Source organism: Rousettus aegyptiacus, unplaced genomic scaffold (assembly GCF_014176215.1).
Source record: "Rousettus aegyptiacus isolate mRouAeg1 unplaced genomic scaffold, mRouAeg1.p scaffold_m13_p_8, whole genome shotgun sequence".
In the NCBI taxonomy this organism is placed as follows: domain Eukaryota; kingdom Metazoa; phylum Chordata; class Mammalia; order Chiroptera; family Pteropodidae; genus Rousettus; species Rousettus aegyptiacus.
The window spans coordinates 5,877,361-5,902,618 of NW_023416311.1; the positions used below are offsets into that span (position 1 = coordinate 5,877,361).

A 25,258-nucleotide genomic window follows, 5' to 3' on the forward strand; every position below is an offset into this window, starting at 1 on the left:
AGCTGTGAATCCCTGGGGCAAGCGAATTCATCTTTTCGTGCCTCAGTTTCCTTTCCTGTAAAGTGGAGATAGTGTGTATCCCAGAATTACGTATTCTGTGTACACGTGTTGCTTTGGCGTGAGTCGTGGCAGGGGCGGGCTCCGCCTGAGCCCTGCTCTCTAACGGTCGTCCACATGCTGACACGCGTCGCCCCTGCAGGATCCCGGTTTTCGGGGTCACGCATTCGTCGGTGCCGGAGGCGAGCATCTTCCCAGCAGTGTGGCGTGGGGGAAGACATCCTGGCTCTGAGGTCGGGCTGCGTGGGTTTTCATCGCCGTTTTGCTTCTCCGTGGGCGGAGCCAGTGGCCGGCTCCTTTCCTACTCGGCCTCAGTTTGCTCAGCTGCGAAATGAGGGAAGGCGTGGGGTCGGGCCAGATCTTCTTGCATGTGATACAAACTCGACGATTTTATAATTCCATTTTAATAATCCAAATGTGACTAGGCCCCTCATGACTGTCCTTGTGGCTTTTCTTTCTTGGCGGGGCTGTCAGTCTGCATAGGGCCTTAATGAAAGACACATTCATCTTCTGGAGGGGCAGATTTGCCCACACCCTCTCATACCCCCAGTGCTTGTCTTGGTGCCTAGTATGTATTAGATGCTCAATTCTTTTTATTTTTTTAACAACTTTATTGACACACAGTTGACATCAAATAATTCACCCACCTAAAGAATGCAATTGTGTTTTCAGTACAATTGCAGTGCTCAAAAATTTTCTTTTCTCATTTAAAAAATGAGTGAATGAATTCTTGACCTCGTACTTCATATGTAACATTCATTCATTCAGTGTACCAGTGTTCGCTGAGTGCCTGCCATGTGCAAGGTAAGGAGGTAGTTTCAACACCGGGGATTTGGCCGTGTGCCAGGTGGATGGACTTCTGTGTCTCCACGGAACTCTCGTTTTTGTCAGGAGGACCCTGCGAGCCAGGGTTTGGCCTCCCCTCTCTCCTGTAGCGTCTCTCTAGCTGTCCAACAGAGCCACCCAGTGATAACCCACAGTCCCCTTAGTCTTGGACTTTATTGTCCCCGCCGTTCCCCCGGTTGCTAATATAGGCTTTGTGTCATTGTAATTTTCACCTGATTAGTATTCATTGGACATGGGGGGAGGGGACCAAGGGCAAGAAAGTTCAAGCTGGAGGTTCCACAATTCCGTGAGCTCCAGAGGGGGCGACGTGAGGGGGCCTCTCAAGACGAGCATCACCTGGTTACCGGGCCCGACCTTGCTGGCGGGTGACTCCTCTGGGCTCTTGGTCATGTTTGCCTCCCTCTGCCGCAGTCTGGGTAGTTATTGTGTTGGAAGGTGTGAGCTGTCACGGGTGGTGGGAAGAGGTGGGAGGCTTGAGTTGTGCTCATTTGAGAGAGAAGCTACCACTGTCATTGTCCTTGGTCCCAAGATTCCACAAAGCATCCTGGCTTTGGTCAACCTTTAAATCAACCCAGGACCGCAAAAGGCTAAACCTCCTGAAGAAGGAGGCCCGTAGTCCTGGAAACAATACGGAACCCTAAACAATCAGGGGGCTCGTTTAAAGGCCATTTTGTCTCTTTATTGTAGTGAGGATCACGGTAGGGACTCAGATTCGCCAGAGATGAGTCAAAACCTGACTTTCCGGTGTGCAGTTGACCCTTGAACAACATGGGGCTTAGGGCTGCAGACCTGCGCAGTTGAAAATCTGGATATAATTACAGTCGGCTTTCTGCATGCGATTCCCAACTCTGGCCTTGACCCTTGAACAACATGGGTTTGAACTGTGCCGGTCAATTGCAAAAAAAAAAAAAAAAAAAAAAAATCCGCCTGTAAGTGGACCTGCACAGTTGAAACTCGTGTTGTCACAGGGTCAGCTGTAGACTGTGGGGTCCTCTCCCTTTCACCCTCCCTTTGCTATGTGATGGTGTTTTCATGGACCCTGAAATAACATATGAGTCATCAGACAGAGTTCGTAAGGTTTAGGTTAATGTGAATGGTGTCTTGTTTTCTTTGCACAATTGTATAATTCTATAAACGTGTAAGGTGGATGGAGCATACTTAGGTAAATGGACAAATGGACTTGAGTTTCTACTGTAGCAGAATCGTTATTCTGGGTCTATTGTGTACATGGTGTGGGCCTCATAATAATTCATGTGGGAATCACATGAATTATTATGGTACTTGCTAATTCTATTATCCTTTGCGACCTTGACATACTTTGTATGAAGAGGAAGGCATATACAAATGCAGTATAAAAGAAGCTAAGTAAAAGACTCTGTAATAATGAATTTGAGTTGGAAATAGCAGTATGAATAGAGGTATTTTATCTTTAAAAAAATATGTTTGTGTATATATTTGTGTATAGTCCCGTGTGCAGATAATCTCTCAAGTCTGAGAGTATCACCAGTACTACTGCCACAATGTGACTGCTGATAACAGATTAAAAAAATCACATGGATGCTTCCCCTATTCTCCTCCTCCCTGAAAAGCATGCATTTTTTATCTACATCCCCTGAGAGTATAGCCAAAACAGACTTCACTCCTTCCCTTTAATCCTTGTTTAGTCTTAGTGCGGTAAGTTTAGGTAAGTTTCGTAAGTTTCCCACTAGTTCCGTTGCTTGTCTTGCTTGTCCTCTTGGCCGTCTCAAGCTTATTCTCTGATTCTTCAGGGGAGCTTATGAGAACACTATTCAGTAGTACTTAAATTCCATTAGTAGTTTGTGCTCTTAATACCTGAAAATCAATTTGGTAGATTTAAATCCTTAGTCACGTGTTCTTGAGCATCTCGAATATGTCTACGTCTTGGGGAAGCATTGCTGTCAAAGTTGGATGATAATCCCATTTTCTTTTCCTTAGAAGTAACTTGCTCAAAGGAGTGCTTCTCTTTCTCTAAAGTTCAGTAATTCTGCTAGGATGCATCTTGGTGTTAGTCATTCAGAATTAGTATTCCCAGGTGCATAGTGTGCTCTTTCCATATGTAATTTTTTTCTTTCAACAAAGTTTTTTCAAATTGTCGTTTTGTATCTGTTCCTTCCCTTTGGTTTTCCTCCCCAGAGGCTTCAGTTTTCTGTATGTTAGATCTTGTTCGCCTGTTTAACATTCGTCACTTTCAAGTTTCCTTCCTTCCTTCCTTCCTTCCTTCCTTCCTTCCTTCCTTCCTTCCTTCCTTCCTTCCTTCCTCCCTCCCTCCCTCCCTCCCTCCCTCCCTCCCTCCCTCCCTCCCCCCTCCCTCCCTCCCTCCCCCTCCCCCTCCCCCTCCCCTCCCTCCTTTCTTTCTCTCTCTCCCACTCCCTCCCTCTCCTTCCTCCTCTTTTCTTTTCTTTTCTTTTCTTTTCTTTTCTTTTCTTTTCTTTTCTTCTCTTTTCTTTCTTTCTTCTTTCTCTCTCTCTCTCTCTCTCTCTCTCTCTCTCTCTCTCATCTTTGTTTCCTTTTAGCTTTTTAAAAGCTTGTTTTTTTCACCTTCTTAGGTGTTCCTCTTAGTTTGGTCTTCATTTCTGAATTGTTTTCCTTTAACTTTTCTAAGTTCGTCACCTCTTTATTGAGTGTTTCTGATTCTGGTTCATGTTCTTTTGTCTCTTGCATTACGACCGTATTGTCTTCTGGCTCAGTTTGAAATGGAAGGTTACAAGTGCAGGGGTAATTCCGGCATACCTTCGTCATCTGCAGGTATATTCTACTTGTTCTGCATTTTCTTCTAACTGCGTATGGGATTCTATCTGGATACTTCCTTGTTGCTCTTATTTCTATGCCGTCATGAAACCAAACTTCTAGAGGGAGGTGGGGTTGAGCCCCCACCCCCCAAGTTGTTTTCACGCAGTGATCAGGTTTGTGGCAGCCCGTTTTCTCACACTCCCTGCCATCGTACCCCTCCTCTACTTTTGTCTAGATCTTGTCTTTCCTTCAGCTCTATTGTCTCTGTCCTGCTCAGTTATGATTCTGCTCCAATAGTTTTTTTTCCCCCTCATTGTGGGGCTTTGTCCTAGTGGATCAGTTTTGAGAATAAATGGAAGCCAGCCTGCTTTAGTCCCTTCAACTTTACTGTGGGTCCCTTGCACTCAGTAGTAGTTTTATTGCACGTCTTGACGTGGCCCACCGTGCTCTCCTTTCCTGGGAGTGCCAGTCGGGATTTGCAGGTTCTTTCTTCAGGATATCTCATTAGACACCCTGTGCCTTCTGTATTCTCCTACACAAATGCCCACACCATACAGACCTTGTGGCTATTGGTTTGTCCTTGCTGGTTATATTTTGGGGTTTGCGGGGCTACCTCGTCACCTAGCTTTGTTATATTCTTTTTTTGAATGCCTACAGCACCAGGTCTTCCTAGGTGGTCTCCCATCCAAGTACTAACCAGGCCTGACCCTGCTTAGCTTCCGAGATTAGACAAAATCAGGCATGTTCAGGGTGGCACGGCCGTTGACTGATTGTTATATTCTTTATAGGCTTTTGGTTTTGCTAATTGCAACACACACACATATTTAAGGAGATTAAAAAAACTTCTGTTAGAATTGCTACTGTCTTTCCAAAATCCCTTTCTAAACAGTCATTTCAAATAATACCAATAAATTTCCCCTGTAATAATAGCCCCCCCCCCCCCCCCCCCCGCCAAAGCGCAAAAGCAGAAGCGACCAGTGAGGGTGAAAGCAAAGGCGAACAGTCAGCTGGTAATGGGACGATTGATTACTGTGGATCAGAGCTGATTTTGCTTCACATTCATGATTACCCTGCTGGCTCCTAACAGCCTCCGTTCTTTCAGAGCAGAGCTTCCCAGCCCGGTACCATGGAGAGCTCCTGGGAGCCCGGACAGTAATTGCTTCAGCCGTCGGGGCTGCCGGAGGAACCCAGGCGGCCGCAGCCCCCAGCTGGTCGCCCCTGTCTGAGCGGCTTCATTTGTCCACCCTCAGCGGGGTGTAGAAATATTATATTGAGCCTTGCTTATGGATTTATTGTGGATTTATTTATTCATCGACCATTTCTTATTTTTAAAGAAATTCCCTAAGTTTTTATTTTGAACAATTTTAAACCTACACTAAAGATGCAAGACTCACACAGTCAGTTCAGGCACACAAACCCTTCACCTAGATTCACCAGTTGTTTATATTTCGGGCATTTGTTTTCATTTCCACGTTTTTTTCTTAATAAACAAATGAATAAACGTACACCTATATATGTAAATACATATTTATATATGTGTGTTTTTTTTATGTACTATTCGAAAGTTGTTTTTGACATTATGATTTTTTTTTTACCCCTAAAACGTTCTATATTCATCCCTCAGGAGTAAGGGCAGTGCCCTCCATTACAATATTATTACCGTGCTGGAGAAAACGGACAGTAATTCTAACACACAGTCCATAACCACAATTCCCTAATTGCTCCTGAGCCATTCTCCTTCTTAGATTCAATTTCCAGACGAAGCTTACGAATCACCTTTGCTTGTTTTGGCACCGGACTGTCCTCAAGCCTGAGTTCCGTGTCACGCGCTCTGCCGGATTGGGGGATACAGAGAAGGAGCAGGGCTGAGTTCCTGTTTTTAAGGAGCTCATGGTTTAGAAACAGCCGCGTTACAAATGAAAGCGACACAGATTTGGGCCTCCTAGATTTTCCTGCTGGTAGCCTTAGTCCGGGAATTTTAATTCACCTTTATAACAACTGCCCCCAGCTCCCTCCTGGTCTTTAAACCCACCATGCCCGGTCAACTTCCTGGAATCCGTGTATGTTTGGGCACTGACCCGATCTGCAGCAAAGCAAATGTGTTTATGCGGGCAGGCAAATGACAATTTTACTCTGGTTGCTGAACCATAAGCCACCTAATTTTATGTCAGGCCCTTGCTATGACCCTGAGGTTCCCATCCCACAGCTGTCTCTGAAATTTGTGGAGTGCTGGTAGGGGGTCTGAAGCTGGAAATCCTACAGGGGCCAGGTGGGTTATGAAGGTGAATAAAGCAGACCACCTCACGAGAGAAAAGGGACCGGGGCGTCTTCAGGGGACTGGAAAGCACTCATCCTTCATGGGAGGGGGGCGAGGGTACTCAGCGCCCGCTGTGAGCGACCACAGCAGCATGTGGGCCATGTGGTTAGGCACTTGGCTTTTTCAAGAGAAGTTGGAAACCTAGATCTTTAAGGGAGATACCTTGCTTTGTAATTATTTGTGTTTGATTAAAAAGCCGCATCAGACAGACACACATGTGCTCACACTCACTGCTCTGAGGGTCTACAGGCTGGACCTTCCTTGGGGATGAGTGTTCTAGCCCCTTTTCAGTAACCTCTGTCTTTTTCTCTCTGCTCCTTGGCCTCCATCGTTGTATTCCATGGTTACCTTTTTATTTTGGCTTTATTCATAGTCCACGTTTTCTGCCTGTGGTCTCAGGAGGCTGAGATTTGATGAGACTATTGTGACTTGTTCAACAGCCAAATTGAGTTTTCAGCTTGCTGTTCAGATGTGGGCTGTGTTTCTCAGGAACAACAGCTTCTCAACAGCAGATCAGAATCCCGGGCCCCACACTGCCTCTTCGAAAGAATGGACCCCATTCTAGGCCTTTCCCTGCTTTTCTCACAGGCAGGTTGCAGATAATAGTGACTACATCCCCCCCATCCCCAGACCCCACTTACCCTGTCTCAGTGGTCCTGCCGGCATTCCCACAAAGGAGGCGGGCAGATTTCGTGGACTGCATCCCTCTGAATCATAATATTTATCAAAGTAATAGTAGTGGCTGGGCCTTGTTATTCCAGATAGCGTTTAATATTTAATGTGCTGTATTTATATTAACTGAGCAGATTTTCTGGGCTTTTCAGTGGCAGCAAGGAGCAATTCAGTAACCCTTTCAACCCTACTGTGTGGGCTGTTATTATAAACCCATATTTTTGTTGGCTGGGAACCTTTCTTTGTAAAGGATTTCTTTTTGAACAAACAAAAAACTTTATTTTCAAATAATTTTAAATTTGCCAAAGAATTATAATAATGGTAAAAAAAAAAAACTGCCATGTACTCTTCAGTTAGGTTCACCAATTATTAGTATTTTGCCCTATTTGAGATGGATTTATCCATACATACCCGGATAAATGTGTTTCCTGATCCATTTAAGAGTTAGTTGTAAGCATCATGGCATTTTCCCCGTAAGGACTTGTATTTCCTAAAGCAAGGGCGCTGTGTTGTGTAACTGCAGCATCACGATAAAGTCCAGGAACCTGAACACGGATGCAGTGTTGTTATGTAAAGTGCGGCCCATATTCATATTTCACCAATTGCGCCAATTAAGCCCTTCACGGCCGTGTTCTTTGCCTGCCCCAGGATCTAGGCCAGAATGAAGCACTGCATTGATTTGTCCCAAGTCTTTAATGTCCTTCCGTCTGGACCACTTCCACGGCCGCCTCGGTTCCCATGCCCTTGGCTGTTTTGCATTTGTCTCCTGGCCAGTTGCGTTGTAGAACAGCCCCCGTTCCGGCTTGTCAGCTCTTTCCTCATGATTAGATTCAAGTTATATATTTTTGACAGGATCCCAAGAGTTTTCAATCTATTTCCTCTTGGCCCAATAAAGGGACACTAGCCAGTAGACTTCTGGTCTTACGGATGGCAAAGCTTGATACCCAGAGTGAAGGTCAAGAGCAGAGGCGGCACTCGGTGGCCCCCGGAAGAATTCTGCACACAGATGTGTTGTTTTCTTTGGCCTGTGAGACGTTTTAAGAAATTGTAAACCAGTGTTTTAAGACATTGACACTTGACAGCGAAAACCAGATCTCCAGCTGCCCTTAAAGAGTTTGAATGCTGGACAGCTCTGGGCCATGCTCCCGTGTGCCTGGCATTGAGTCGTGGATGCCCCCTTCGGAGGGTGCGCGCTCTGTACTGCCCCGTGACCTCCGCCCCTCATCCAGTGCCCGACGTGCGTTTCCCCGGCCCGCTTCGCTCCTCTGTGTTTCCTGCCTGGCCCCTGCAGGTCCGTGACTCTGAAACCTCCGGGACAGGCTTGCACTTCCGCTCTCCGTGTATTCTGCTCTTATACGCCATGTGCATTTTTGGGGGCAAATCAAACAATTTGCCATTTCATATCCTCTTGTCTATCCTTGTTTTTTGGGGGGAGGTTGATCTATTCGGTTATCCATTCTTAGCTCCCCTGCAGTAATGTCTTTTACGTTCACTCTTCCCAAAGCTACATTGTCATGTGGAGGACCTTAGGGAGTCCCAAGCTGACTCTCATGGAAGCCCAGGTTGGTGAGAGGCTCTCTCAACTCCAGTTAATGCGGGGGCTGCTACGTGCCCAGAAGGATCTAGACCAGCCTAAGGATATCAGACAAGTGATTTCTGAGCAGGTGAAGTGAAATCTGGGGCTGCATCGAGTTAGCTGGGGGACAGGCTGGGGAAGAGGACTCAGTATCGATGCCTGGCCAGGAAATACTTCCAGGGGCAATTTGCCCACTGCTCAAGGTCTTCCTTAGCCCTTCGCTTCCCTTGAGAGAACAGACATCTTCGAGACCACGGAGTCCTGGTTTATAATTTATGAATAATGATAATAACAAGAGTAATACTAATAATAATAAAAAATATTTAGAACTAACTGTATGGCAGGTACTTGATATGTATTTGTATTTACATGCACACACCTATGCACACTTATTTTAATTCTCCCTGAAGTTTCTGAAGTAGGTACTTTTATCATCCCATTTTATAGGTAATAGAAACAGGATGCAGAGAGGTTGAGTGACTTGCTCGAGGTCATACAGAGGCGGAGCCAGGCTGTCTGACCTCAAAGCAAACACTTTTAATGGCACAAAGGACTGAAGCGAGCTGCCTTCTTCGTATATAAATGCCCAAGTACTAACTTGAAGGAGTTTTGAGAGAAATGACAGTCGAGTATGATTCTGGCTAGTAAGTTTAGGACCCCGTGCTCTCCCCGTTGTGCTCAGGATATTTTGGGTGTGTGTCATCTGCAATGAATTACTTCGTGAGCTACCGGAGTCGTTCGGGCTATTTTCCTGGCTCTGGGTATGAAGTGCAGGGGCCAGCATGCCACTCCGAGTGGCATTTTCCAGGTGGCTAATGAGATGGGGTTTATAAAGGATGTAGTGGAATGGTGGGAATAGGGGAGAGAGCACTAAAAATCAAACAAGCTTTTTATAGCCACCCCTTCCCCCCCAGCCCCATCCAGCTGGTAGATGAGACGCCACACAGCTCAAGTCAGAGAACAGTAAAGGGGAGATGCAGACGTCCTGGAACTTGAGTCTCCAGGCAGCCCTTGGCCTGTCTTAGAGAAAGTGGCTGGAAAGAAAGAAGTAGTCAGATTTCCTGAGCCAGGGAGGAGGCTCTTGGGAAGTGAGTGTCCTGGCGGCTTGTTTAGAATGCAGCCTCCGGGCCCACCCTGGAGTGTGCGTTGCTAAATTCTGCAGCAGGGCCTTAGAATCTGCTTTTTACATTTTACTATACCCCTGAATATGTTAATATGTGGTTTTCTGCAAGCAAAACATTCTCCTTCAAAATCACATACAAAATGCAAAGTCAGGAAGTGACATCGGTACATTTCTACCATCTAGTCCTGGCCTCGCATTCGGCCTTCACCGACTGCCCCTGCACTGTCCTTTCTTGCAAAATGATTGAGTCCAAAATGATTTGTTGCATTTAATTGTCATATTTTCTCTCTTTAAGTCTGGAATAGGTTGCCTGTTTCCTTGTCTTTTGTGACCTTGACATTTTTGAAGATCATAGGCCAGCTTATTTTGCAGAACGGCCCCCAGCTTGGTTGGCTTCGTGTTTCCTTGTGGTTTGATTCATCGCGTGCATCGTCGGCGGGAATGTCACAGAGGTGGTGCCCACTCTTCCCAGTGCGTCCTAGCAGGTGCTGGGTGGCCTCAGTTTGTTCCATTCCTGATCACGTTAACTTTGATCCTAATTAAGGGAGTGTCTGCCCCCTTCTCCACTGCAAAGTTACCTTTTTCCTTCTTTGCAATTAAGTATTTTGTGGGGAGGTGGTCGGAGCCTTTGTAAATATCTCATTATGCATTTTACTTCCAATTTTTCATTTATGGATTCATGGATTTCGATTTTATTCTGTGGCTTGTAAGCCATTGCTACCACTGTATGTAGCTGGTCTCCAGAGGCTTTGGACTGAATTGCCAGGAAAGGGGGTGCAGAGCAGGCTGGGGACCGGCTTCCTGAATGGCTCCCCCAGCTGGTTCCATTCCAGGAGGTCCTGTGTCCCCTGGCCACACTGGAAGAGCCCTGGCCTAGACTTGGGCATGTGGACTTCAAGTTGCCCAGGTACCAATCCCAGTTCTGCTCCTGGGTGACCTTGGCCAGTCACCAGCCCCGCCAAGCCTCCATTTCCTCATTTGGTCAAGTGCAGACAGCGGTGATACTTTATGGTTATGGGCCAAAATGAGATAAATAAGATTCGTCCACTCTCCTCAAGGCTTCATAGTCTAAGTGGGAGAGATGAGCACAGGCCAGGGGTCTTAAAGTGTCAAACTTCTTGAGAGAGAGGCTCGTCTGGGTGCGGTGGGGGCAGAAAGGGAGTGGTCACAAACCCCAGATGGGTTAGCAGGAAGGGCTTTCGCGGACACTTGCAGACACTGGAGGTGTTCTCCAGGGAGCTGGGTGACGGGGGCGGGGGGTTGCAGCAGGCAGAAGGTCGCGTCAGCCTCAGCAAGGCCAGGAGCCAGGGCCTGGCCGCTGCGACGACCACGAGGAGCAGGTCGCCAGATCTTGGTGAGGGGGTGGGGCCTCGTGCCGGCCTGCCATCTGAGCCACGCCATCTGAGCCACGCCATCTGAGCCACGCCGGGAGCCCTGGACAGCTGCAAGAGGGACAGCCTGGGGCAGGCCCCCCACGATGGCCCTGGGGCAGGTGCCCCGAAAGGCATCCTTGATTTCCTACCTTGGTGCCTTGCTGCCCGGATGCTGGCCGGCTGGCTGGGTTTGATTTCCCCAAACCACCTTTGATTGGTTATTGTATTACGAAGGCCTTATAGGAGAGCGCTCAGGTTCTCACTCTGGAGTACACTGCCCAGGTTTGAATCCTAGCTCTGTCACTTGTCACTTTCCGGGAAAACCTGGCAGACCCTGCCCCCCTCCTCCCCCAGTCAGTGCTGAACGGTGTTAACTACCAACATCATTGTCATGGTGTAGATTAAAGGGGGTGTGGATGCAGGAGTATTCTGTGAAAGACGTTGTAAAAATACGTGTTGCGCTCATCCTAGCAATGGGCCGAGAGGTTATAATGGCTCAGAAAAGGTGGTGGGGCTGGAGCTGGGGTCTGAGGAGACTGAGGAACACAAATGAGTTTTCAGCTTCGACTGTGTTTTATTTTGCGGTGAGCTTGACCTTGACGTCTTAGTGGCTGTAAACACCGCAAAGCCGGGCGATTTATTCCTCCCTTCTGCCTTTCGTTGGTGGCTGCTAGGGGCAGTTGTCATTTTCTCAGGTAGCCTGGTCACCTAGCCATGTTCTTCCAGTAGTCCGGCGTGTTCACGGTTAGTGCCTACTCGGTACCCACCAGGCAGTGGGTCTGGGGTGCCCTCGGGCCAGCATCTGGCCGGGAAAGCAAATGCCGTAGGTGTTTCAATGCCCGTGAATTACCAAATGCGCTTCGCAGGGTCCTGGTTTTGTTTTGAGTAATTATCCTTTGAGTGGTGCTGTCTGGGGTTGCCGGTTGTTTATTCTGACACGGGGGGGCGGGGCAGGCGTAATTGCTGTGGCTTAGAAACATTAATTATTGCGGTGATTGGAAGCTGTCTGAGAGGTACTTGCCGCCGCCTCCATGATTTGCTTCCTTTCCTGAGGCTTTTAAAGAAAATGACAGGGCGGCCAGCAGGCTTGTTGGAGGCCGAGGGTGGGAGCTGGCAAGGCCTCGTGGAATCCTGCAGATGAATGTCCGAACACTTCTGCCCCTTTGCCACCCCCAGCCCTCCCAGTCCTGGCCATCGACCTTTCTTGCCTGGGTGGGTGATCATAGATTCCCTCTGGTCCGCACACCTGTCTGTTTCCGCTCCCCACTCTTTTCATTTTTCCCACGTAGCATGTCATCCCCCTGGCCGCCCTTCAGGCTTAGAATCAGGTCCACACATCGTACTGTGCCCAGGGTCCCCCTGGATTCCCCGCACTGCTCCAGCCTACGTGGTTTCTCCAAGTGTCAGAAACAGGCGCAGGCCAGCCTGGGGCTGGGCACTGTCTTGTTCCTCTGCCCAGAACCTCCATACCCACAGCGTGGGCCGAGGTCTGGCAATATCGGCATCCCCAGGGGCCTTGGTGGAAACGCCGAGTCCCAGGCCCCACCAGACACTCGGCAAGACTGCCAGGCGAGCCCATCCCCCCTCCACACGGCACACTTCATTGCTTCCCTTCAGGTCTTGCCTCTGTCACCTTTCAGAAAGGCCTTCTCAGATGACCCCATCTAAGATGCCCCCTTACTCCGGATCTCTTTTCCTTTTCTTTACTTATTTATTTACTTTTAAATTTATAAGCTTTTCAAGGAACAGTTTTATTTTTATAATGACATGGACAAGAAGTACAGAGTTCCTATGTACCCCTTCATTGCCCCCATCCCCAATTTCCCTTATTATTAGCATCTTGCATTGGTGGGGTACGTCTGTTACAATTGATGAACCAATATCTATATGTTATTATTAAAGTCCATAGTTTAGGGTTCATTCTTGGTGGTGTACAATCTGCAGGTTTGGACGAATGTATAATGACACGTGTCCACCATTATAGGGTCATACAGACTTGTTTCAGTGCCGTGGAAATCCTTGGCGTCCCACGTACTCATCCGCCCTCCTGACCCCTGGTACCCGCTGACCTTTTTACCCCCTTTACCAGAATGTCATGTAGTCATACAGTACGCAGCTGTTTCAGATTGGCTTCTTTCACTTAGCAATATGCATTTCTGTTTCCTCCATGTCTTTTCATGGCTTCGTAGCTCATTCCTTTTCATCACTGAATAATATTCCATTGTCTGGATGGACCAGTTCGTTTAACCTTTCACCTATTGAAGGGCATCTCGATTGCTTCCAAATTTTGGCAGTTACGGAGAAAGCCGCTGAATATTGAGTGCAAGGTTTTGTGTGGACGTAAGTTTTCAGATCCTTTGGGCAAATAGCAACAGGGAGCACGGCTGCTGGGTCATGTGACGAGAGCCGGGTCGGTTTTGTAGGAAACCACTGGACGCCTCCCTAAGCAGCGTACCGTTCGGTCCTCCCGCCAGTGGCGAGCTCGAGCTCCTTGTGCTCCACGTCCTCGCCAGCATTTCGTGCCATCAGCATCCTGAGTTTTAACCGTCCCAGCAGGCCCGGCTAGCTTTAGCTTTTATAGTCCTCGTTGTTATTGGAAGTCTGTTCACCGCCTGGTTTGTGCACCGCCGTTTGTGAGCGTCACTTCTGGAAGCCTGGGCTTTCCTGTTAGCGCCTCTGCTTCTGTTGCCTAAACTGTCCTGGCACATAGTAGGTCTCTGGGAAGGATTTGGTGAATAAATTGTGTACTTTCTGCCACGATCTCGTGGGGTCCTCCGGACTCTCCCGTTATTTGGATGAGCGAACTGGGGCGCAGAGCGGGACCCCCGCCCCGCACACTCTTGGTTGGACGTGAAGTTGTTCCGGCTGCTAGACTTGCAGCTTGACTATGAGGGAACCGAGGGTCAGAGACTCCAGTTGCTTTGGGCATGTTACTTGTCGTCTCCGTTGTTTTTACCTCTGTCCCTGGGCCCAAACGGAGGATCACAGTACCTCCCGGAGTTGTTGTGAGCATTCAGTGAATTAATACATGTAGCTATGCATCCATTCGATAACAAATTATCCACAAATTCCGCAGATTAAGACAATGCATCATCTCAGTTTCTGAGGGTCAAGAATCCAGACACGGTTTCGCTGGGTGCCTCTGTCTCGCAAGGTCGTGGTCGGGGCGTTGGGTGGAGCTGTGGTCGTTTTAAGGCTCCACTGGGCCTGGAGAATCCGCTTCCGCGCTCCTGCACGTGGCCGCCAGCAGACCTCGTTCCTCGCGGGGTGGGCCTCTCCACCGGCTGCCCGGGCGTCCTTGCGACAGGGCAGCTGGTGACCAGAGAGAGAAGGGAGAGAGATGGGTGTCATCGTCTTTTTATAACTGAGCTCAGAAGTGACAGTGCCTCACTTACTTCTGCTGTTAGAGGCAAAGGTAACAGTCCGCAGTCAGGGCTGGGCGTTACACACGCTCGTACCTCTCCCCACCATCGCCGCTGAGCGGGCGTCCCGGAGCGGGCAGGAGCGCGGCTGAGAGCCGCTCCCAGGTGTCTGGAGCTGGGTGTTCTGGTTTCCTACGCCGCCTCCTCCAGCGACTCCTCTGCTCTGCATCTCGTTCCCAGGGCTGGTCGGTCTCCCACTGGGTGTCGCGTCCCCGGAGGTCAGGGTCCTTGTCTGTCCTGTGCAACCTCATGCCTCTTGCACCCAGCCCTTGTTCAGTGGGTGCTTTTTGATCTTGTTAGGACCACTTTAGGAACCGTGTGGGTTGCGGGAGCACACTCCGCTTAGTGCTTCTGGGGGAAAGCAGACATTTAAAGCGGAAGCCCGTGTCCGGAACCCGTTTTGTGTGATTTGAATCTAATTCATATTTCTAAAGAAAAAGGAATTATCGAGTGCCTCTGGGTGCTGGGCACTGACTAATGCACCTTACACTCACTGTCTCTAATCATCTCCACCTTGCGAGTCTCATGTCTTCCCCGCCCACTGGGGAGTGTGGACCCCTGGCTCGGAGAAGCCACAGGACCGCTGGCCCGTGGCCCACTGCCGGGCGGGTGGGACTGCTGTTTGAACACAGACCCGTGTAACTCTAGAGCCGGCCACCTTGTTTTCTCTTGGCTTTTTATGTATAAAAGATGCAGTGTGTGCCAGTAAAAGCTGGCCAAAATTTAACTCCTGATACTGATTTGAACAAACTGCAAAAAAAAAAAAAATACAATTAGGAACATTGATTGGATATTTGACGCTATTTAGTTAATTTTTTTGGTTTGATGCTGGGTGGGGGATTAGGTTTAAAAAAGGACTCATTTAGAGGCAAATCCTGAAATTTTTATGTCTGAGGGGTCAAAGGTGTGGGCAGGTGGGGACTGAAGAGAAACGAGACGGGCAGCGAGTTGGAGAGCTGGGCGGTGGGTACGTGGAGGTGCATGGACTGTTCAGTGTGCTTTTCTGTATGTTTTTACTTGTAATCAAATGGTACATCAGCGACCTGCTAGAAAGCTCGCTGAGGATAACGAAGAACCAGAGCTGGGTCACCTCCTGGGAGATGGTCCGATGAGATGGTCTGATTGCTGGCTCAAAGGGTAGAATGGAATCTTACTTTACTTCTCAAGTGGTGTACTTTGTACCTATTCATACAGAAAAAGAAAATTAAAAATGGGAAAACAAATGGCATTCTACGAGACCGGGGAATCTTGTCCTGGTTGTTTACGATGCATTCTCAGCACCTAGATCATTGTCTGGCTCTCAGAAAACACCTGCGGAATGAATGAGACTGAGATGACATCTTTTTGCGGCAAACCCTCCAGCCCCCACCTGGCTAGGAAGAATGGACTGGCCGATATTGCGGTTAGCCTCATGCAGTGTTTGGTAGAAGTGAAATCCACTTGTCTGACTATATTCATCCCTGGTTTGTTCTGTATGGATTTTAAGGCATCTTATGCTTTAAATGTGAGCGATCAATTTTCAGAGAATTAAAACGTAATAAAGTAGGTGCATCCAGAATTGAGTATCAGCTGGTCTTTGATTCAGAAGTTACGTCTGGATCTAGGGCAGCAGACCTCAGGCTTCCATCTCTTCTCCCGACACTGAACTTGCAGGCGTGCTGCGGAATGCAGCGCTCTGTACGGCAGCAGCCTGAGCAAGCCGGGCTCGACTGGCCTCATTCTGCTCACTGAGTCTTAGGTGCCGTGTTTCAAACCGAGTTTTGAATTGGTGACGGGCCTCCCCCTTCCCCAAAGCCACGTTTAAAGCTGCACCACTGTTTGTAGTAACATTTACCTAATCATCTTTCTTAAAATTAAGGGGCGTTAACCATAGAGACAGAAAGTAGACGGGTGATTGCCAGGAGCTGGGGCGGAAATGGTGAATTGTTTCATGGATATAGAGTTTTAGTTTTGCAAGATGAAGAAAGTCCTAGAGAATGGACGTTGATAGTGGTTGCGCAACAATGTAAATAAACGTAATGCTGCTAAAATGTACACTTAAAAATGGTCATGATGGTAAACTTTGTTATATCCTATTCCAGCACTTCGAGTATTCTATCACAATTTAAAACAATTTTGAAAAAGAGAACAGTAAAGAGATACTGAAACAAGTCTGCTCTGTGCGAAGCTGACTTTGTCACTGTAATGATTTTCCTGCACCCCTGCTGGAAGCCGACTTGGTTACTGTAATCATTTTCCTATTTGGGTGTTTTCTTTAGCTGCCTGTGGCCACGGGTGTGTGGCCCCTGGTCAGGAGCACGTACCGCCTGCATTGTCTTCTAGGCAAGCCCAGTGGGGAATAGCCCTGTCTTCTCCTCCCCTCTTACTCTTTTTTTAGTAACTGATTTTGGTTTTAATTTATATACAGTGACATTCACTTTTTAGATATATAGTTCTATGAGCTTTAGCACACATGCAGGTTAATGTAACCCTGCTACCATGATCCGACGCAGAAAGATGTTTCACCTCTAGAAATTCTCTCCTGCCGCCCCTTTTGGGCCAGACCCTCCCCCACACCTAACACTCAGCCACCACTGGTCATTCCTCCACCCTTTCCTTTTCTAGAATGTCTTATACACGAAATCATATAGTAGATAGCATATTGAGACTGCTTTCTTCAGCATAACGTTTTTGAGACTCGATCCAAGTTTTTGCACTTATCAATAGTGCATTTTTTTTTTTATTGATGAGCAATATTCCTTTGTAGTGATGTACCATAGTTTGTTTAACCATTTACCTGTTGAAGGATATTTGAGTTGTTTCCAGTTTGGGGTGCATATGAATAATGCTGCTATAAACATTCATGTAAACAACAAATTTTCATTTCTCCAGGAAAAATACCCAGAAGTGAGTGGTCGGGTCATATGACAAATGTGTATTTAACTTTATAGAAAGCTGTGATACTATTTTCCAGAGTGGCCGAACTGTTTTGCATCCCTGCTCCACAGTCTCCCCAGCACTTACTATTGTCATTAAAACTTTTTAGGCCATTTGAATAGGTTTATAGTAGTAACTCACGGTGTTTTTTAGTTTTCATTTCCCTAATGACTAATGATGTTTAGCGTCGTTTCATGTGCTTATTTACTGGTTGTATATCTTCTTCAGTGGATTGTCTGTTCAAATATTTTGTCCTCACCATTTTTTATTCTTTTTTTTTTGGTTGTTTTGATAGTTCATTATATATTTTAGATATGTCTGTACGATTTATAAATATTTTTTACCCAGTCTGTAGCTTGTGTTTTCATTTTCTTCACAATGACTTTGACAGAGCAAATCCAATTTAACAATTCTTTTTTTCTGTTACTGATCATGCTTTTGGTGTTATACCGAGGAACTCTGCCTAACCCCAGTTTAGGCATGAAAATTTCCTCAAAAGTTTTATAGTTTTGTTGACCTAAACAAAGAGGTAAACTGAGGCATGCTCAAAAAGGTGTATTTGTTGGGGAATTGCAATTTGGGAAATGTAAACCTGTAGCAAGCTGCAGGGGGATCCGTCGTACCAGTTTTTTGTAAATCTGGTGTTAATGAGAAATCGGTCTCTTACTCTTCAAGTTTTTGTCATCTTGAGGGCACATGTGTGATGAGATTTTCCATTTTATATCCTCTGGTTTTGTTTTAGATGGAAATTCTTTCGCAGTTTTGTTTTACATTTATCTGCGGTCTAATTTGAGCTAATATCTGTATAAGGTATGAAGTATTAGTTGAAATTTATTTTTTTGCATATGGAAGTCCAGTTATTCCAAGACCATGTGTCGAAAGACAATCCTTTCTCCTGAACTGTCTTTGTGTCTTGGCCAGAAATTCCTTGGCCGTATTTGGGCGTTTATTTCTGGACTCTTTGTTCTGTTCTCTTGGTCTGCGTCTGTCATTTTGCCTGTGCTGCATTCCTTGCTTGGGTAGCAGACGTCCTCCTGCTTTTTCAAAATGATTTTGGCTATTATAGTTTCTCCTCCTTTCCATATGAATCTTAGAATCAGCTAGTCTCTATCTGCAAAAAAGTCCTGCTGGGCTTGCATTAAATCGATCGATTTATTAATTGACATCTTTTGAGTCTTCCAATCCATGAACCTGTTATTTTCATGTATTTACTTCTGCTTCATTTTCTTTCAGCAGTATTTTGTAGTTTTCAGCATACAGATCCTGCACGTTTTCTTAGATTTATACCTATGCATTTCATCTTTTGGAACAATGACAATTCTTTTTACAATTTTGCTTTCCAGTGGTTCATTGCTGGTAGTGCATAAGAATACAATTAGTTTTTGTATTTGACCTTGAAAAATTCACTTATTAGTTCTAGGAGCTTTTTGTAGATTCTTGGGATTGCCTATTTAGAAAATTTTGTCATCTGTCAATAGGGATGGTTTTATTTTATGTCTGCATGTGCCCCTTTTTGGCCTTATTTCTCTGGTTAGAACCCTGAGACCTGTGCTGACCGGGAGTGGCGAAGGGGGCATTTCCTTGACTTTTGCTCAGTCTTATTGGGAAACCATGCAGTCTTTCACCGCTAAGAATGGTCTTAGATGTAGGTTTTTGTTTTTTTGGTTTGTAACTCTAACCTACTCTAATATATATATTTTTCTAGTGCACTAGTAAAGTGTGTTGATGGAAAATTAAAAAAAATTTTGCCCCTAATCCCATCGTTTAGAAATGAGTACTGTATACATTTCCAATGCTAATATATGCAATAAGTGTGCGTAAGGGGGTATAGTAAGTGCGCTTTTCTTGTGTTCCGCTGCCATCGTGTAATGCTGTATTGTAAACGTTCATCCATGTTAATAGACACACGTAGTCATCAGGATTTTGACAGCTCCGTAGTGTCCTGTTATAGGCGGATGCACCATAATCTACCCACTCCTCCACTATCAGACGTTTGTTTCGTAATCGGTTTCTTTCCGATAACGTTCACAACATCCTCGTGTGTTTGAGACTTCTGCCCCTTCTCATCCCCTGAGCGTCGTTTCCTAGGGAGTTGTTTAGTCAACAAGCATACAGTTCTCGAGGCTGTCGATTCGCATCTCCCGTTCATGCCTCTGGCGAAACTTCCCTGCTCATCTTGCCTCCCGCCTGCTGAGGTGACAGCACCCGGTGCGTGACTGGTGCCGGGCTGGGAGCCTCTGCCGGGGTGGGCTTCGGCCATTTCTGTGGATCAGGCCTTTCACAGTTGGGGTGCGCTTAATCAGTGATCCAGTCCGATGTCTCATGAGGCGTCAAATAAAAAGGCATTTTTATTTGATGATTGTAACAGAGGTCTGTGTAATGATAAGAATGAGAAATTCTGTATGGTGGTTCTGTCTATAAATTAAAGTCCTGTTAGCTGGTCGTACATTAGATGCCCAGAGTCTAGCAGTTATTTTCTTAGGCCACTAACGTGTTGTTTCTAGAAGTACCTTTGGGTGGGGCAAGAACTCTGTAGTTTGCCAAAGCCTCCGGTCCCCGTTCCCTCTTGTCTGACAGCTGGTTTGCTGTCCTCACTGGCCTGGCCTGTCTGCTGTGGTCATGTAAGTCTGTGTTCCATCTCAAGAGACACGCTGTGGCGCAGGACTGTTTATGAGCAGCAGTTAAAATAATGGGCTCGGTAGAAACACACGCGCACGCATGCGCACACACATGTGCACGCACACGCACACCCACGTCAGACTCCCGCTTTTGCTCTTGCACCACAGTGATTTCAGACGTGGCCACTGGGGAGACCGGGCTGAGGGTACACACGACCAACCTCTTGGTATGATCTTTGCAACTTCATGCGAATCTATAGGTGCTTCGAAATAAAAATTAAGAACCAGAAGGGCCTCATCCCGTCTGTGGGGTCAGGAGCCCGTTGCCTCTTCGAAGCAGTCGGTGTGCCCTCCAGGTGTTTGAGTGTCAGTGGGAAGTGCTTCCAGGGACCTGAAAGTGTTCATTTCCTGCAAAGCCAAGCAAGTTCATTGATGCGAACTTGGCCGGGCTGACTTCATGGCTCCCAAAGGTGCCAGCCCAGTGGTTTGAGATATTCTCCATGGCTTCTCACCATTTTGATGGAAATCGGGTCCATATGAAAAATCTTGACTTTTATCTCTGAGCCTGATACCTTGAGTCTTAAGACACAATTAAAAGATCCAAACCAGAAGAAATGAGCTGCTCGAAGCCTTTCAGTGCTGGCCGCAGTCACAGATGAACAAGGAAGCTCGGCATCGGCCTGTGTGGTGTGAGCAAACGTGAGGGCGCAGGGCAGCCAAACGCTGACACGACTTGTTCGTCTGTCGGCCGAAACGAACCTGCTTGTTGTACCTCTTGGGGGATGTTCTGCCACGAACCGTTGTTAAATTATGCCGCATAGAAATGCACATAAATTGCTTGCTTTCCCTAGCCCTCAGATCATATGTGACTTGAATTCATATGCGGAGATTAGGACTAGGCTGGGTTGAGTGACAAGACTCTGGCTGAGGGAACCCAAGAAAACAAGCTGTGAATCCTCGTACATTGGGGAATATTTTTCCTCCCACAGACCTTTTCAGGACTTGTTAGTTGTTTAGCTTCAGATGTTTGCTATTCATATCACAGACAGAGGAAGTGCAGACACCTATAGAAGTATCTGTGGAAGCTGTCTGGGAGGAGGATGATAATTAAGGGACTCTGCCATGCTTTCCTCTCTCGAAAGCTGCGGAGATGAATGTGGAGGGCTCAGGTGACACTTAAGTATATGGTAGTGTCTGCGGTTGACGTGGATGTTCTCTTTGCCAAGATGTAGTAGAAAAGCAGAATACAAACAAAGCGCCATCTTTGCGGGCTGGCGTCGCCAGATGCGTCGCAAACAGACGGCAGAACCAGGGCCGGGCGGCCTCAGGCTTTTCCGCTGGGCAGCTTGTGGCGCATCCCCATCGAGATGCGCCGTTTCCATCCGTAAGCAGATCGAGTCACAAGCTCTCTGTGGCGAATTGTCGAATGAGACAAACCCAGTTGCAGGAAATTTTATAATATGAGCTGGTTTTATAAAGCGTTTGAGTGTGTCAGGTTCGTAGTGACCATAGCATGGAGGAAGGTACGAAATATGCATACGAAGCTTTTAACATTGATTATGGTGGGGAAGGGGTAGCGGAACAGTAACCAGGGGAAAAAAGACTTGAAACAAAAGAAATTACAGGAGTGCGAAGGCTGTTTCATCCGCAGAAATTATTTAGGTGTGTGTGTGTGTGTGCGTGCCTAGGGAGCGGCATGACAGGACAGCCATGAAAACGTTGGGTTTATTTCAAGCTGTTCGATTGTCAGCTGATAATTAGGCCCTCTTAAATGTTTTCTCACTGAGTATTTGGCAATGAGCATTTTCAGTTTTAAGCGTAATTACGTATTTTTTTGTGATCACCAAAGAACCCCAGTCATAGAGCTCTTTGCATTGTGAAAAAGTATTGCAGCTCGTTTAAGGGCACTCGGGCTGAAAACCTTTGAGGGGCGGGACAGAGACAGGAAATATGGAAGCGGCACCTCTCTCTGGGGTGCTAGGAAACCAGGTCTACATCTTAAGACCTCGGAAGGCTGCTTCTGTGCCTTGGGGACCGAGGGGCCTGGATTTGGATCTTGGCAATGCGCCTTGCTTGTGGCCTTGGCCAGAGAACGTATGTATCTGTGCCCCAGTTCCTCTCCGGGAAGATGGGGAGAATACTACATGGTCACGGTGCCTGACGCGTTGTAGGCACTTAATGAATACTTTCCCACTGAATGAAAAACGGATAAATGAGCGAATGCATGCTCGGTTCAGTGAGGTCACGTGTAAAGTCTGAGCTAAGTCATAAATACTCAACGAACTGTAGTTTTCTTGCCCAGTCCTCACATTGCCTTCCTTAGCCGGAGTACCCAGGGAGTGGGCTCAGCAGAGTGGGGTTTCGTCATGGCCCGAGTTCCACGTTTCACAGCACAGTCGTATGTGGGGGTTGGTGTAAACCCGGATAACCGTTTCTCCTCTTTATGCCTCAGTTTCCTCATCTGTACAATGAGTGTCGTGGTTATACCTTGGAAGGATTAAATGAGATACCTAAAGACTTGACGTGATGCTTCGCAAGCTGAATGAATATTCAGTTTGTGGAGCGGTTAATAAAAATGTTAAGAGTATTGCCCAGGTTGAATACAGTACTTGGTACATGTTTCTGAAATCGAGAGACTATCACGGGTCCAGAATACACACCTAACAGATGGATAGATCCACATAACCTGAGCACAGCAAATATCATCCTGAATTTGTGGGCACTAGGACTAGTTAGCTCATTTCCATCATGACAGAACAGTTCTCGAAGGCATTCTGCAAACGCGCCCTTGCTAACGTTTTTTTCCAGTGATGATCTCGAAAATGTATTAATATTTATAACATGCACAATGCATATTTTTCTTGACACAGACTGCCCCTCTGCCCCCACCTTGGTTCTAAATTGCCAATTAAAAAAATTTTTTTTTTTTTAACATTCTTGTTCCTGCAGGGAAAATGAGGTTCTCAAAGTCCAGCTGAAGAAATATGTAGGAGCTGTCCAGATGCTGAAAAGAGAAGGCCAAACTGCTGAAGGTAAGGGGGAGACCGAGCCGGAGTGGGGGGCGGGCCGGGCCTTTGCGTCGTCATTACCCCTGAGCTGGGCACGCAGCAGACACTCAATGTGTGATGTCGAATTAGAAAAACAGGATTCCGGAAGGTTAATTAGACAGAAAACCCGGCTGTATATTCTTGCTCAACTAGCATTGTAAGACTTACTTGCTAGATTATTAGCGACAGTCATATCAATTTGCGTACTGAGGGAATTTTGAGTCTAGAGTCTGGAGGCAGCGACAAGGTAGTGAACCTCGCCGCATGGTTAAGTCGCGCCAGGCCACGGACGGAGGCGGCAGAATGCCGCAGCGGTGGAGAGCAGAGCTCGGACGTGGGCCGCCCGGCCTCCGGCCTCATCTCTGGTTAAGGGTCTGGATCCCTCTCCACCCGAGTTTCTCATCAAGAGTAGGGTTAGTTGACAGCACCTACCTCAGGAGGCAGCCCACATGGACTCCTCTTAGCATGATGCCTACCACAGAGTGAGTAAGTGCTGAGAAAACTTTAGCTATCATTAATATTAACCAGAAATGCAGGTAGATAGAAAAATGATCGGTTTTTCAAATGCGGGGGTGCTGTGTGCCTCTTCTCTCCGCAGTTTTGCTACAGTGTGACCGTCATGAGTCTACTAAAGTGCTCCTGGGCCAGCCCGATGGCACATGGAATGCACTTAGAATAATATTCAACATGTAGTAGCCAATCGGGAGATGTCGACAGTTAATATTAGTACTTTTACCGCCTCACTTCACCTCTTACAGCCCCTTCATACAATCATAAAATTAGAATTAAAACAGTATATACTTCACAGGTTGGTGTCATGAAGACTAAATGTTGAGTGATGTAATTCAGATAACATGCTCGAGTCAGAGTCTGGGTAGAAAATGCTGTGGCACAGAGAATAGTGGTCCCCCAAAGACATCTGCGTCACAGTCCCCAGAATCTGCGAATGTACCACCTCACATGGCAAAAGGGACTTTTCAGATGTGATTAAGTTGAGGATCTTGAGATGGGGAAATCATTCTGGTTTACCCAGATGACCATAGTGTGACCACAAGGGCCCTTTTAAGAGGGAGGCGGGAGGGTGAGGGAGCAGCAGCAGCGGCTGGAGAGGTGCACTTTGCAAACGAAGGAGGGGGCCGCAAGCTGAGGAGTGTGGACATCCTCCACAATGGGAAGGACAAGGAGACGGAGTCTTCCCGTGAGCCTCCGGAAGGGACGCGGCCCTGCTGACACCTTGATTTTAGCTTGTAAAGGCCATCTGGGACTCGTGACCTCCTCAACTGTAAGATAAGAAGTCTGTGTTGTTTTAAGGCCCTGAATCTGTGGCAATTTGTTACAGCAGCGATAGGAAGTTAATATAACTGCACTTAAATTGAAGTATTAAATTGACCATTGATGCATTGTCTTCCTCATTATCTCATGGAGCTTGTGGTTGGAAGGGTGATGTTTTTTGACGGTTGGGTTTTTGGTCAGAAGTTCCCCAGTGGACAAACTTGGGACCTCAGAGGAGACGTGTGGCCTTTGATTTGCAGCCACACCTGGAACAGGAAAGCCAACCTCCCCCCCCCATCTCTCCCCCACACCTGTGCATGGGATGCTTGTCTGGTCAAGCAGGGGAAATCCTTGCCTCGGTCCCTACTTGTCCCACCCCGAAGTCACTGGCACCAGTCCTGGTGGATGGTTCCTGTCACAGCCTGCTCTGGATGTTAGAGGTGAAGCCCCCAGGGCTGTACGGTTGTGGTCCCACTGCTCAGGGACCCTCGGCATCAGTTTTCGGATGTGGTAAGTGGCTGTGTGTGCAGCCGAGGAGTCTGGTTTCTCTGCATGTCCCACGGGAGGACATTCTTATGAAGGCCTTTGCTGCTGAACAGAACCTTGCTAGGTGCTGGGCTTCTCTCATAGGCTCTTCTGAGGAGCATTTGCCTACAAATCGGAGCTTGCTTTTCATACTAAGGAGGAGATTCTCCTACCAGGAGAATCTTGCTGAACATGGCATTCCAGAAAGACATTGGTCTGCCCTTGTCACGTGGCTTGAGTTGACTCTCCATCTGCCTGTGCAGAGTGGACATCTGTGTTCCCCATCATGTCAGGTCCCATTTGGTCCATTTCTCAATTGCCCAGCATCCTCACTCAGTATCAGTCCTGTGACATAGGTGGACCTCCACCCTTTGCCCTGCCCTTGACCTTAGCCGGCCAGCTCCAGCTGGTTCCCAGGGCTCTAATAGGCTGTCGAGAAGAGTTCTTTCTTTCTGTTGGGCCTGGAAGGCTGGGGAAATTATCTTGTCTCCATATGGAGGCTGGGAATGATGCCATCACACACAGAGGAGCTGAGCTGAGAGGCAGGGAGGAACTGAGTTTTGATGGGTCTTTCGAGCCCCTGCATCCAGCTGTGCCTGATGTGACAGTCCAACCTTGAATTTCTTGTGAATAAGAACAATAATTGCACCAACCTCCCCTGCCCCCGTATTCAAGCTTGAATTGAGTTTCGATAGCTCATGTGCTCCATGGCAAACAATGGGCTCTGTGTTGGATATGGAGTC

At 47.2% G+C, this 25,258-nt stretch overlaps 1 protein-coding gene and 1 pseudogene across 5 annotated transcripts in view; one reads left to right on the forward strand and one right to left on the reverse strand.

The window, feature by feature from the left end:
• The window catches only part of SNX29 (sorting nexin 29), a 441,832-nt gene that overhangs the window by 146,386 nt on the left and 270,188 nt on the right, over positions 1–25,258 (forward strand). For all 5 annotated transcript variants that reach the window (XM_036226319.1, XM_036226320.1, XM_036226321.1 and 2 more), the window contains exon 14: positions 22,621–22,703. In XM_036226319.1, coding sequence (XP_036082212.1) covers positions 22,621–22,703 — 83 coding nt within the window. The remainder of the gene's footprint in view (positions 1–22,620; positions 22,704–25,258) is intronic.
• Positions 4,303–4,421, reverse strand: LOC118607266 (annotated as a pseudogene).